The sequence below is a fragment of the Seriola lalandi genome, unplaced genomic scaffold, assembly GCF_002814215.2.
Source record: "Seriola lalandi dorsalis isolate HSWRI2012SDOR001 ecotype SW California unplaced genomic scaffold, Sedor1 jcf7180002054901, whole genome shotgun sequence".
In the NCBI taxonomy this organism is placed as follows: Eukaryota; Metazoa; Chordata; class Actinopteri; order Carangiformes; family Carangidae; genus Seriola; species Seriola lalandi.
The window spans coordinates 3,218,107-3,231,208 of record NW_019525453.1 but is presented as its reverse complement, the minus strand read 5'-3'; the positions used below and the strand labels follow the sequence as shown (position 1 = coordinate 3,231,208).

Below are 13,102 nucleotides of genomic sequence, written 5' to 3'. Positions count from 1 at the left end.
CTTTTTCTCTCGTTAACTACTTAAGAAGGCTCTTCATACACACTCACTTACACACACATCTATGTGGCTAGAATAGTATCCCTCAGTGATCAAGAAGACCCTCTACGTCACAGTTACCTCCGGTATCCATATATGATTGTTTACAGGTTATTTGAAGCACAAAATGATGGTAGATTTAATACACCACATCAACATTATTGCACATTTAATTAGTGCATATTAAAACTATTATGTTTCAATCAACATTTTGTTATTACTTAATAGCACCATGCTCTGGGTGTTGGCTAACAGGACAACTGGCACAGCTTGCAAACTGTGCTAAATGTTGCAGGTGACATTTATTCATTTATTAATATGTGGTCTGTAACTCTATCTGTAGCTGTGTCTCTGCCTGTCATAATAAGTGGGAGCACAGTTACCCAAATCTGGTGTAGGAAGAGCAGCCTGATGAGTTTGAAAAAATGTAGACCCAGACCAAGTGGTGGTTTTAATGTCTCCTTGTGATCTTAACCTTGTCTGGAAGACATGAGAAATATAGCAGCATGACCATGCATGGGGTTGATGGTGTGACTAGAATCAGCCTGTCATCTGGTTATTAGTTCAGGGGTTAAATAGCAGAGCTGCAATACTTTGATGAAGTGTCAATTCTGTTTTATCCCCATCATATTTTCCAGTATTTATGACATTTAGTATGTGTTATTGTTTTGCATTAGTATAGCATTTTTATTTTGGTAACTGCAATTTGAATAGTGTAATTGTGTGGTCATCATTGCGCACGTACAGTCAGACGTGAACATAAATCCAGTATTAATTAGTTTTACAATAAATCCTGGAAGTTAACACAGAGACAAAAAAAAAAAGCTCCCTTTATGATCAAATCCTCTCGCACAGGCAGAATTTAAGCACTAATTTAACTTCAAACTCCATTTGTGGTCTTAAGAAATATGGGGCTAGATAAAGATGTGAGTAAAGAAAGGCTTGTGAGTAAAGATTGGGAGGGGAAGACGGAGCAGGGAGTTTAGAGGGGGTGAGGTTAAATGGTCCATGTCAGTAGCAGTCTTTAACGCATGGGATTACTGCCCTTTTGTGTGCAGTGAGCTCACTCAATCACTGAGCCTGTGTAAGACACACTCACACCATTTACCCCACACTGTTGCAGACATCCTGATCAAGCTGACAAAGGCTGGGAAGTACATGGCGGCAATCAGCTGGCTAACAGTAAGGGGAGAATAAATTGAGGGGATGAAGAGAGGGGGGAAAAGAGGGAAGAAAAAACTGGAAAGGAAAGTTGGAAAAGTGTCTGAAAAAATGGGGTTGAAGAAGAGGTGAGCATAGGCTCTATAAAACATTGAAATAGGCTGGAGGTGAGAAGATGCACTATAAAGGAGAGAAGGTACACTATAAAGTAGTGAAATGTACTTAAAGCAAGAGATGGAAAGCATAATGAAAAATAGAAAGTAACAGTAGAAACTGGGTGAAAGGAAGGCAGTATCTTACAGAGGATTTCACAGCATTACACACATGTGAGATGGGTTGTAATGATGCTAATTAAAGCTTTTATGCATGTGTTGTTAAAACTGGCATCTCAACATGATGTGCTTCATTTGGTTCTCTTTTATGAGTTCTCTTGGCTGTGTTGAAACAATGAAACCTGAAAATTCCCTTTATATTAGATTGTATAAAAAGCACAAAAAGAAACCAATAAAATATGCTCAATATAGAGCAGCTGACTGCACTTTTTGAAGGCAGTCGCGGTGATCATTATCAGCTTGCACGAATTCTGAATATTAAAGAAAGTCTTACTGTTCTCAGCTTCTGTATGCACATTCTATTTGTCAAGGGACCAAGAGTTATTAGATTGGCCAGGTGGAGGTTTTTATGTCAAAGGCATATTACCAGTGAATCCTCCTCAACTGCCAGATTAAGTTATGAAAGTGTGAATATTTGAAAGGCATTATCTACTCATAGTCATGTTTCCAGGCTATTGAGTGCAGAGTGATAAGAACCCATTGGAAGTCAAGCTGGAAAAGCGTAGAAAATTAAACTTGTTTTCAGTGACAGATTAAAAGAGAGATTTGTAATGTTTTCTTCTTTCTTTCCCAATATTGACCTTAAAACTTCCTTCTTAAAACTCATTTATTGCCTTAGGAGTTTAATAGCTACCAAGTCTCTAATCCTGTAACAGGTGTCATTTCTCTCACTTACTGCTGTTGTGCTCAGTGTGGGGCAGAATTAGTTTCACAGGGCTGTGGTGGGTTTCTGTAATGCAGCGAAATAAATCTAAAACAAGAGAGCACTCTAAAGAATGCAGACCTCTTACAGGGTTTAATAATCTCCCCTTGTCTCCCAACTACTGTTACTGTCAACACTGTGGTAGGTAGATGAAAGCACAGTCATGCAACAGTAGCCAGAGTTTGTCCTGATGGCTGTCCTAGGGGACTTTCTGGGACCAATAGTCAGTGCTGCTGAATAACAATTTGGAAACCAGGTGTAAAGCTGAAAACCTAGACATGACTGTGGACACAATGCCATTATATCCATAATCTTTACACTGTCACATTTCAAGCGATAAAAGAAGTTCACTTCTCCCAAACTCCATCCGAGGTGTTTGTGCTCTAAAGTAAAGACATCCTTACAGCGTGAAGTACTGCTCTTAAAGTCAAATGTCTGGTCATGAGTCTAGTCTGTGTTGGGATTAAGTTTTCACTGAAGTTTTTGTTGATGTGAAGTCTGTAACTTTAATCAAGACAACTGTGCTGCGATTGAAACGGAAATTCTAGTCAGATGGAGTAGAGTGATTAATACGATGCTAACCTTTATGCCTCTGTAATTTTTCTTTTGCTCACTGTAATTATCTCTCAGATGTTTGCTAACGAGAGACTTTGACAAACATTCATGTGTTATTAAACTTGACATTGCCTTGGCCACTTGGTCACTGTCTTACGCACGCACGCACGCACACACGCACACCCATTTCATTTCTGCTGAGGTTTCTCTGTTTGCCTTGTGTCAGTGATGGTAACTTTAATTATTGTGCCTTTGCTGTCTCAGTCCATGCATTCTGATGAGCCCTGTCTTTAAATAGATACACACATACACACACAGACTTTGGGTAAAATGTAAGGAACAGGTCAATTAAAAAGGCCGTCCAGAATGACTGTCCAGAATGTTTTAATTAAAGTAGCAGTGAAATGTAAACTTGGTTCTAATTATGATTAGCTTTAATTAGCTGTCACTCTGATCTTAATTGCCTTTGAATTCAGCTGACCTCCAAACGCTTCATCTTGGTTCACCAACATCACTGCTTGGTTTGTGTGACCAGTTATTCAGCACGGTGTCTTTGTGTCTGTTCCATTGTTATGTCTCCATGCACATTTATGTGTCTTTAAGAGGTTTTTATAAGAAAAGAAATTTCTGAAATGTATTTGTATCATTCCCTGCAGGTGCTACTGGATATGGTGGTAAAGAAGAGTGAGGGCTACAGTGTGGAGCAGCTGGAGAGACTGTACTCCCTTCTCAGCCAGTGTATCTACCAGTACCGCAGAGAGTTCGACAAGACGCAGCTACTGGAGGTCAGTGAGAGAGACGTACTCTGGATTTGCCTTTCTCAAGTGCCTTTAACTGTCTAACCATTTATCGATAGGAAATCTAGTTAAAAGTTGAACATAAAGTGTGTGTCGCACAGAATTCCTGAGCCAGTACAGTTATGTTAAAATGATATATAACTATACCATCAAATAATACAATGCGTTTTGTCAGATTTTACCATACTGTGAAGCTACAGCTTAAAGTGGATTGATCATCTAATAGATGATTAATAAAAATTAATTTTTTGTTAACAGATTCATTGTTTAAGTCTATTTTTAAACTGGCAAAAATGGTAAACTCTCTGGTGCCAGCTTCCCAAAGGTGAATATTTCCCTTATTTTTTTTCTTCTTTTGAGATATCTTTGTGTTTGTGACCGTTCGATAGAGAAGAGAATCCAGCAATTTACTATAAATATATAGTGAAAATAATCATTAGGTGCACCCTTATTTTGTATGAAGCAGTTTTGTAATGGGGGAATTTATAGAGCATGTATTTATAGAGCACTTTAGAAAAGTGCTCTATAAATAATATTGCAGTTGGGGCATCTTTTGTGTGCAATACAAAAGAGGTGAATTCACTATTTCTGCAAAGCTTTGAGGCAAATGGCCTGGTGGATTGTAGCTTCATTATTTTTCTTTTTGTTCTGCACATTTGACATCATGCAAGCAGAATAAGTCAGTCCAAGTTACTTGTTTCATGAAGTCAAGTCAAATGTTACATCTTTTGTTTTTTACACTGAGGGTTTTGTACAACTGTGAACATTTATTGAACTAATAACATTCCATGCATGATAGAAAAGTGAATAGGGACAGAAGAACAGTTTCAAATAGAATATCTTTTTTGGGTGCTCCGACATAGGCATCTGCAGCCAGGTGTATGCATTGGAAGTGGAGCTGGGCAGTAATTGTATAAATCAATAGTAGTTAAGGGTTGAGGGTATAAAGGGTCGAGTTGAATCAAAGGCTTTTTTCCCCCTTTTGCAATAGTGTTCTTGTTGCTCCAGAATAGGATCTAATGAGGACAATGGGGACTCTAATTAAATGAGCACATGTAAAAGATTGTGTTCACTAGTTGTGTGCATGAGAGTTACAGATATAAAGTGAGTCCAGGAGCTGAAGATTTCATACATTGTTCGTTTCAGGCTTCATTAAAATTTGTCTTTTAGCTTTAGTTATCTAAAAGGACGAATTGCAATTTGTGTGGTTTTCTAGTTCCAAAAACCTGAATGAGTAGCTTAAGATCTAAAATTTGAATTATTATAATGATATTTCTTACTTATACAATTCAGCCTGTATGACACCAGGAGTTACTGTACATTTCCTTGCTCTACTTTTCATTTTACTTAAATTTGATTAATCCTAGAAAAATAACTAGAACTTTTTAATTACTATAGCATAATAGCTATTATTCAAGGTCATAAATTGAAAAATATATTTTTTAAAGAGTTCATTGTAGCAAGTGTGGTGAGTGTCTTTTCATTCAGTCGGAGTCTCTTTGGAAAATACATTACATTCCTTGAAAATGGTGAGTAAGGGTTAACAAAAAGACCCTCACTATAAGGTCTTTTCTTTCTGTTTTCATTTCTGATCTCTTTTGACAATGTCCCATACACAAAAAGCTCATGTATATTTTCCCAGAATCCCATCTGGTCTTCTGCTGCAGCTGTAGGATGTCAGTGCAGACAGCAGGCCAGGAATGGCAGTGTCCTGGTGCTGGTAGCCAAAGCTGGCTGTCAGGATGTCAGAGAGGAAGCGGCAGAGAGAGGGGGAGAGAGCAGTCGGCCAGGTGGTGCCGCCTGTCGACAGGCCGGCTGGTGGAGGAGGGGAGGGCGCGTGCCTGGGTTCATCTCATACTGCCAGCCTAAATTGGTGTTTCCAGAGCAGAAATGTCAGTGCGTTTGGCATGTGCTTTGTTTGCCTCTGTTTCCAACACACATCTCGACTCCACAGCAGGTCATCTCCTTGTAGCTCCCCAGAGAATGCAAAAACATGTGCACATACGCACACGTATGAAGTCGGCTGAAGCCATTTCCACTTAATGTTGCACTCCATTGCAGCGTGTGGTGTTTGTGTCGACACTGTAGAGCCGAGTGAAATGGAGCATGTCCATACATTTGTCTCCTTTACTCTTCCCCCGTCCTCCTCCGTCTTCTAGAAGAGCTGACCTTTCAGCAGATGGAGTGGACTGCACCCTGTTTCCAGTGAAATCCAGAGGGACCATCTCTGCTCTGTACACTATAACACGCCAACTATGCTGCTCTCTACAAATTGGTGTTCATATCGCCCTAGGCCTAGGATCACATTTTGCCTGTGTCTCAGACCGCAATTAAAGACTTTGTAGGAGCCTTTGACCTTTAACCTGGATCTGTGTGGTGCCAGAGCTGTACATGCCACTGCCTGGGTTAGCTGAACATCACAAGAACTGGTTATTTTTCTGCTTGACTGTGTGTTTGCTGCTGAAGATTGTGGCCTGCAAGTCATTTAATAATTGGCATAATTGTTTGTAGCATAAGGTGTAAGCTGCAAAAGTCCTCCTAAAACACACTGGATTTCTAGGTCCATTTTGTTATTTGGTAGCGTCTTGTCGATTTCTGCAGGTGGTGGTGAAATGTGATGTGACTTTGTGACACACAAAGAGATTTGAAGCATGTGTACTCTTTAAATCATTAATGGTAAACATCAAGCTTTGATGTCAGGCTAGGGCTTCCTTTGAGACCCTCTCTCAAGACATTCAGTACCAATGTTGAACAGTCGTATAAAGATAAAAGTATCAAGAAAAAGGCAGAGAAAGCTGTTTTTCCATTGACAGTAGAGTCTGTAGAACAGAAGGCAATGCAGCCCCAGCTTTCATCATTGTGAATGAATTGTCAGTAGCTTGTGAAACAACACCTTCATCCAGGAACAAAACTCAAGATCGTTTTCTCTTGACTCTGTTTCTTTTATGAAAAAACAACTTACACTGTTGTTGTTCCTACTATCCCAATCTACACGTACATGCCGCAGAGAACCCTGTTTTCTCAGGGGTTACAGAAAATTTTATCTGGGAAATGGAGGAAATCAGTAACTGAGGTGGAAGGAGATAAGATGGGTTCAAAGAAAGTGGGTAGACCGAAGTAATTTATAATACCTTTGTCACAAATGGGCTGAGCATCACAAATTGATGACATCTTAGCAGTGTAGAGCAGGAAATGCTGAATTTTTTTTTTAATGCATAGCAATGAGAGCTCCATAGGGAAATGAAACTCTGCGCTACATTTTACTCATTGAGCTGTGTCACGTAGCTGTGCAAGAGCTTCTTGCCATGTAGGCTAACCTACACCCATGTTAGAGAGAGCCAGTGCTACAGGCCTAACTAACTTATCCTCTCCTACAGAGTAGATTTGAGAGAATTAGGTAGGTGCTGCAGGGGCTTGTTAGATCACAGGGGTGAAGTGTCAAGGTGGCATAGAACGTATTTGCATGTTGGTCTGAGTATACAGTGAAACTTGTCCAACAGAAATGTGTTAAAAGCATAGATGCTCTGTCTGATGAGCTGAAGCTTTCAGGGATTTTTCTAAATTAATGACTTTATTCAGTTGCACGTTGACTTCACTTTTCAGGGCTTCACTGGCTTTTACAGCTTGTGTGACCTGGTGTTGATAGCTGTGGGATTATAAATGTATGCTAAGTGCTTAATGGATGTTATAAAGGGGAAGTTAGAAGTAGATGCAGCATAGCATCAGCCCTGTGACCTTTTGAAATCTATTCACAATAAACTGCAAGATATGTTGGGTTTAGTTCATTATATCCTGATTATTAATGAACAACTGGCCATTGTGCGCTCAGTCTCATTTAACTGAGGACTTCAGCAGCAGCAGTTGAACAATTTTTGTGAGCATGAGAAGATTACAAATGGCACTGATAATCAGAAGTTGGCTGTGAAATGGCATTGAATCCACAAACTATTAAAAGTGATCGAGAACATGGCATTCAGGGCCACATTTTCAATTAGTCCAAACATTAGAGTATTTCAAAGCAGAGTAATAATATTATGTCCACTTCTGATATGATCTTAAATGACTACAAGTAACAGTTATTCAGCTGATTATCAATTCAACTCGATTAAATGTTTGTAACCACTGTAAAAAAAAAAAAAAAAAAAAAAAATGCCCATCAGTTTCCCAGAGCCTGACCTGACAAATTCAGTTTGCTCGTCTTGTCCAGTGAATCCTGAGTTTCTATGAGTCCTTAAAGATCTTAAATTGAACCTGTTAAAACAGACAAGTTTCAAACAGAAACTGTGTGAAATAGTCCAAAAGCCAAATATATTCAGTTTATTATTATTATTATTATAGCAAATAAATAATTTGGGAGTCATTGCAAATACTTTTTAAATTGATTAAGATGGGCGTGCGTGCATTGTAAAAGTTCTTAGTGAAGACGGGCAGCCTCTTTCTGGAAAAGTTAACTCCTCTTTTAGGAAGTGTAAAATTGCTGTCTACTGTGAAGTTGATATTTTTTAACTTTTGTTGTAGATGTGGATTGGTATCTTGTAGCGGCGTCTGTTGTACTGACTCAGCCATTCAGATGAGAGAACACACACAGTGTAACATCTTCAAGGCATTAATCATGGTCTATTGCAGGCTAACATCCATCTCTCTTCCTCCGGCTCTGTTCAGATTTAGTCAGTGTCAAACTCTGCTGTTTTCATGCTGAGAAAAATTGCCTGTCTCATTCCAGCACAGCTTTGCTTCATTTTACATCATTTATCATGGTGAAAGCTGTTGTTTGCTGTGGGAAATTTCCAAGTAATATTGAAACCGTGGTGCACAGATGCTTTATACACACATCCGAGTTTGCTATGTTGGTTGAGAATAAGCAGTATGTGTTTATGTGTGTTTCTGTTTCTGTTTGTGTTGCAGGAGATGGAGGAGAGAATCCAGCATTTTGATACATTCCTGTGAGATGGAGAAAATATACCTATCAGGTAGATCCTGAACAGCCTGGGACCACAAAGACAAACATAAACTGAGTGAAGGAGCTTCAGAGTGCAGCCCTCGACAAACACACACACACACACACACACACACAGAAAATCCAGCGCCCTCCTCTTGGTGGGAGGGAGCACAACGAGGATGAGGTTGAGGACAGAGACATTCAATGGTGCTATCGTCTCAGGAACCTGGCCAGATCCAGACCCATTCTACACAACCAAACCCCTGGAGGTGTGTCAGTCACACATGCACACACACCAACGGTGACGGGCAACGCTGGTGCTACTTGGGTGCTATTTTATCCATGCTGCTCTTGGGATTACGTCTTAACATGGACGACTAGCAAAACCAACAGATCGGGTGATGTCATATAGCAACCTGGCCGCTTCTCTTTGGAGCAAGCCGTGCATACACACACCCCCTGACGCTTGGGTATGCATGTATTTCTACAAACACACACACACTTGGATCCTCACCAGCAGAAGTGTGAATGCAGAGTGCCGCTAGAAGGGGGCAGACAATGTTCTGAATCACTGAACTACGTTGCTGAGCCCATCTTGCCCTCGAGTGCAACACTTCATCATAGGCCAGTTATTACCACATTATTATTTTCTGCCATTTTAGCTACTTGATTAGTTCAATATTTGAGCCACTGTCGAGGACACTCACCCAGAACTAGAGTTTACAAAGAAGTTTCAGTGCAAACACAAAGTTTATGACGTTAGCACAGCAGGACCAGAACTGGTTGTGTCCTCTTCATCACAGCGGACATCAGGTGTGGAAAGCTGTCAGCCCCCTCAGTGTTTGACTCAGAGTTATTGGTGAACAGGAGTAGCCTGTAGATCCGCTGTAAAACCACCTCACTCGAAACATTCGCTCACAGACCACCTCTGGCGTTCACAGTCTTAGCAGATTGTCATGTCCTACATAGTTTGTGTTAGCTGCACCCCCTCCTCACTCCATTCACAGTATGAATGTTTTCCCTCATGCTCAAGCTGTGCCCGCCAGTTGATTTTCCTATCGACACCCCGACTGAGGAACTGGAAGCAGTACAAATTGGAATGCGTCTGTAGTTTTGCACTGCCTAGTGTGTGCCTTATTTAAAACCTTATATGAAACTGATATATTTAGCAGGATTTATTTACTTCTTGTGACAATGAACAGGCTCCAAGTTGGGGTGGGTCTTAACCACTGAGGTCACAGTGACCTTGAAGCAAAAAATTCTCTATATCTCAATGCCATTAGGTCATTTAACAACATATCAAAATATATCTCAATTTAGTTTCAACTTCAAACTGGGCCAACAAAAAATTAATTGAAGGAATTTGATAACCTGAGGAATAAAATAAACTAATATCTGTGGCCGTGTCTGGCCCAACGTGTCTGAAGCACTTGAAATTTTGTTACGATATTTAAATGTATTCAAGCCGTTTTACCCCAGACCAGTCGGGGGAGGTCAGTCTCCACTTGAGCAGACAGCAGGTGTAAGTAGAGGCTGACAGCACCAGCTTTTCTTCAGTTTTTCATATGCAAAAAAAAAAGAAAGAAATCAAAAAAATAATGATGTGAGTCAAATGATCTATTGTGCCAAGTGTTATCCCACTCCCTCAGAAGGTGCTGACAAAACGGTGCCTGTTCACAGGAATTCTGTTTTAACTATGAAAATGTTTGATTAGATGGTCACATAACCTATGTATTATTTTGTGTATTTGATAATTATTTTTTACTTTTTTTATAAGATGCTTTGCTTGCGTTGATTGTTTTTGCATGGGTTGTGAATCCACAAGGAACAAGGCCATTCTAGGCAGTGCCCGTCACTATGGTGTGTGTATAAAGCATTACATGAATTTGTTTTTTATTTTTTGTCCTTTTTACATGTGTGTACTGACTTTATGGATTTATTTCATTCTGTTTTCTCAACACCAGACAAGAGAAGCTGGATTCTCATCTGTGGCCAACACAGTGTATGTTTTCTAACTGCAGTAAATGAAGGTGTTTACTGAAGCTTTATAAGGTTTTCATGGCATGTTCATATTTTTGGAGATGCCATATTTTGAGCAGGTGTAGACTGGAGAAGGCCCCTTCTTTCTCTCAAAGCACTCTTGTCCAATCCTCAAGACCTCCTGGTGCAACTCTGACCCCAGCCAGCTCACCTCTGCCTTTACTCAGATTTTAGGTGACAAAAAGCAAAGACCATATGCAAACTGGCAATGACAGGTTGGCACTTGGACTACTGCAGAGAGAAAAACCAACGCTACCTCAGCTTAATTTATTTTAATGCGAAAACTGTTTACTGGGTACATAAACAGTATTTTACTCCCGCTAAAATACTGTTGTGACATCTACAGTACCATCTTAGGTACCAGATCAGTGCAACCATGGCTGCTGCAGTAATCCAAGAGTTGTTTATATCTCTGATTGTTATGTATGTTTGCATTTGAGCCAGATGATGATTGCATAAATTTTAAGGATATTTCATGGACTGTATATTTTATGCTTTAGTTTCAGGTTCTTTTAATTTCTACTGTAACTTGACACAGAGGAAGCGTCCTAGATCTGCTCCTCTTTCATATTATCAGCCAAGACCTTAGAAACTAGAGAGAGCATTTTTGACTCTTCACACATCCATCGCCTTTTTTTTCTCCAAATAGTTTTTTTTTTTTTTTTTTTCCACTGCAGATTTTCATCTCATTATTCTGATTATTTATTATTAAACATGTTTTACACCTAATATTCAGAAAATTGTCTTTTTGTACGTTTGAGATTTAACAAATGGGGAAGCATCACACGTCTGTTTTAACAATGAATTGCTGAATTGCGTAGCGTTTGTGTAGCAGGTTTATTTGGCGTGTACGGGGGATTAAAGGGTTTACAGGTCTCTCAGGTTCAACATACGACAACATGCCCTTTCACCTTTTCTATTTATTTCATTGTTCTGGTGTTTTCTTTGTCAAAAGTGGTTACAGACTGTGGCATACTGGAGGACACTAACATAAAGAAGGAACTGATATTTAAAACGTAGTGTCCATGTAGTTCATCAGGAAGAGATTAACTTTCTTTTATTGTTGTTCACTTTCTGCCAAAAGAGTTACTTTTTATGGATTTAAAAACACATTGGGAAATAATACATGGGTAGTTTAAATGTCATACATTGTGATCTTCCTTTCTTTTTATAAATTGTAGCCAGTTTGGACTAACAACCAATTTTTGTCTGGTAGTTGAGACTACGTAGTCCAGTATGCAGAAGGAGAAAGGGTTTGTTCTATCCTGAATTACTTTGTTCTTCCCTATTTTTCAGAGTTAATTTAGTCAAGACTTTTCATAGCTTTGTCAGTTCTTTTCTTTTGTGTATTTAACACACCTGTTCGCAATTGTTACTTTAGTGTAAGTTATATTTGAAATGAAACATTTACTGTATTTCTCAAATAAACTGCTGTGATATACTTGAATAAAAGGTGCAAACTGTATATTTGAAGTGTTGTTTTCTTACTGTAAAGTTGGATACGTGGGAAATTCACCATTTTTACGTCTGTGCACCAGCTACAGCGCAGGCTGGAGGCACTATTTGTTTGGGTTGTCAAATTTGTCACAAATGTCCACTTGGACTCTGATGAACTTATTAGATTTTAGTGGTTAATGGTTAATAAGTAAGTAATGGCATAAAAATGTCATAGAATAGTAAGGCAAGAGAAGTCAGTCAGTTATCAATTAAGCTAATATGCATGTCTGGACAGCGGGAGGAAGCTGGAGTTCCTGGAGAGAACCCACACAGTCACAGGTAGAACATGCAAACTCCACACAAAGGCCCCAGGCCTGGGAAGTCATTGTATATTAATGCAAAAAAAGTCACAGTATAGTAAGGCCATGAAAACATCATACTATAATAAGGCATGGAAAGTCATAGTATAGTAATGCCATAAAAACGTCATAGTAAGTTAACAAAAATCCATAGTATAAAAAGTCATAGAAATGTAATAAAAACATCATAGTATAGTAAGGCATTAAAAGTCATAAACCATCATAGCATACTAAGTCATAAAAACTCATGAAAAGGACATAGTATGGTAAGGCAGAAAAACGTCATAATATAGTAAGGCATAAAAAGGCAGAAAAATTACATTATAGTAAGGTGTAACAAGTCATAAAAACGTCATCGTATAGTAAGGCATAAAAATGTCAGTATATATATAGTAAGTCATAAAAATGTCATAGTATAATAAGGCTTGAAAGCGTCATAGTATAGTAAGGTATAAAAAGTATCAAAAATGACAGAATAGTGGGACATGAAAAGTCATAAATAAGAAGTAGTATAATAAGGCATAAAAAGCATAAAAAAAGCATAAAAACCGCTTAGTAAGGTATGAAACCTAATAAAAGACTTTATAGTATAGTAAGACATAAAATGTCATTATATAGTAAGCTATCAGAGTTTTACATGCATATGACTTTGACTTTAGAATATAAGTGATGTTTGACTGTATATTGTGAAGGACACTGAGGTATTTAGAACATATCAGTCCTGGTTAGATTGATGAATGTTT

General features: G+C 38.8%; 1 protein-coding gene across 1 annotated transcript in view; it reads left to right on the top strand.

Annotated features, from left to right (window-relative positions):
- The window catches only part of atad2b (ATPase family AAA domain containing 2B), a 70,839-nt gene extending 58,811 nt beyond the window's left edge, over positions 1-12,028 (top strand). Inside the window, exons 27-28 of the mRNA XM_023430118.2 lie at positions 3,444-3,572; positions 8,490-12,028. Coding sequence (XP_023285886.1) covers positions 3,444-3,572; positions 8,490-8,531 — 171 coding nt within the window. The 3' untranslated portion in view covers positions 8,532-12,028. The remainder of the gene's footprint in view (positions 1-3,443; positions 3,573-8,489) is intronic.
- The last annotated feature ends 1,074 nt before the right edge of the window (positions 12,029-13,102 follow it).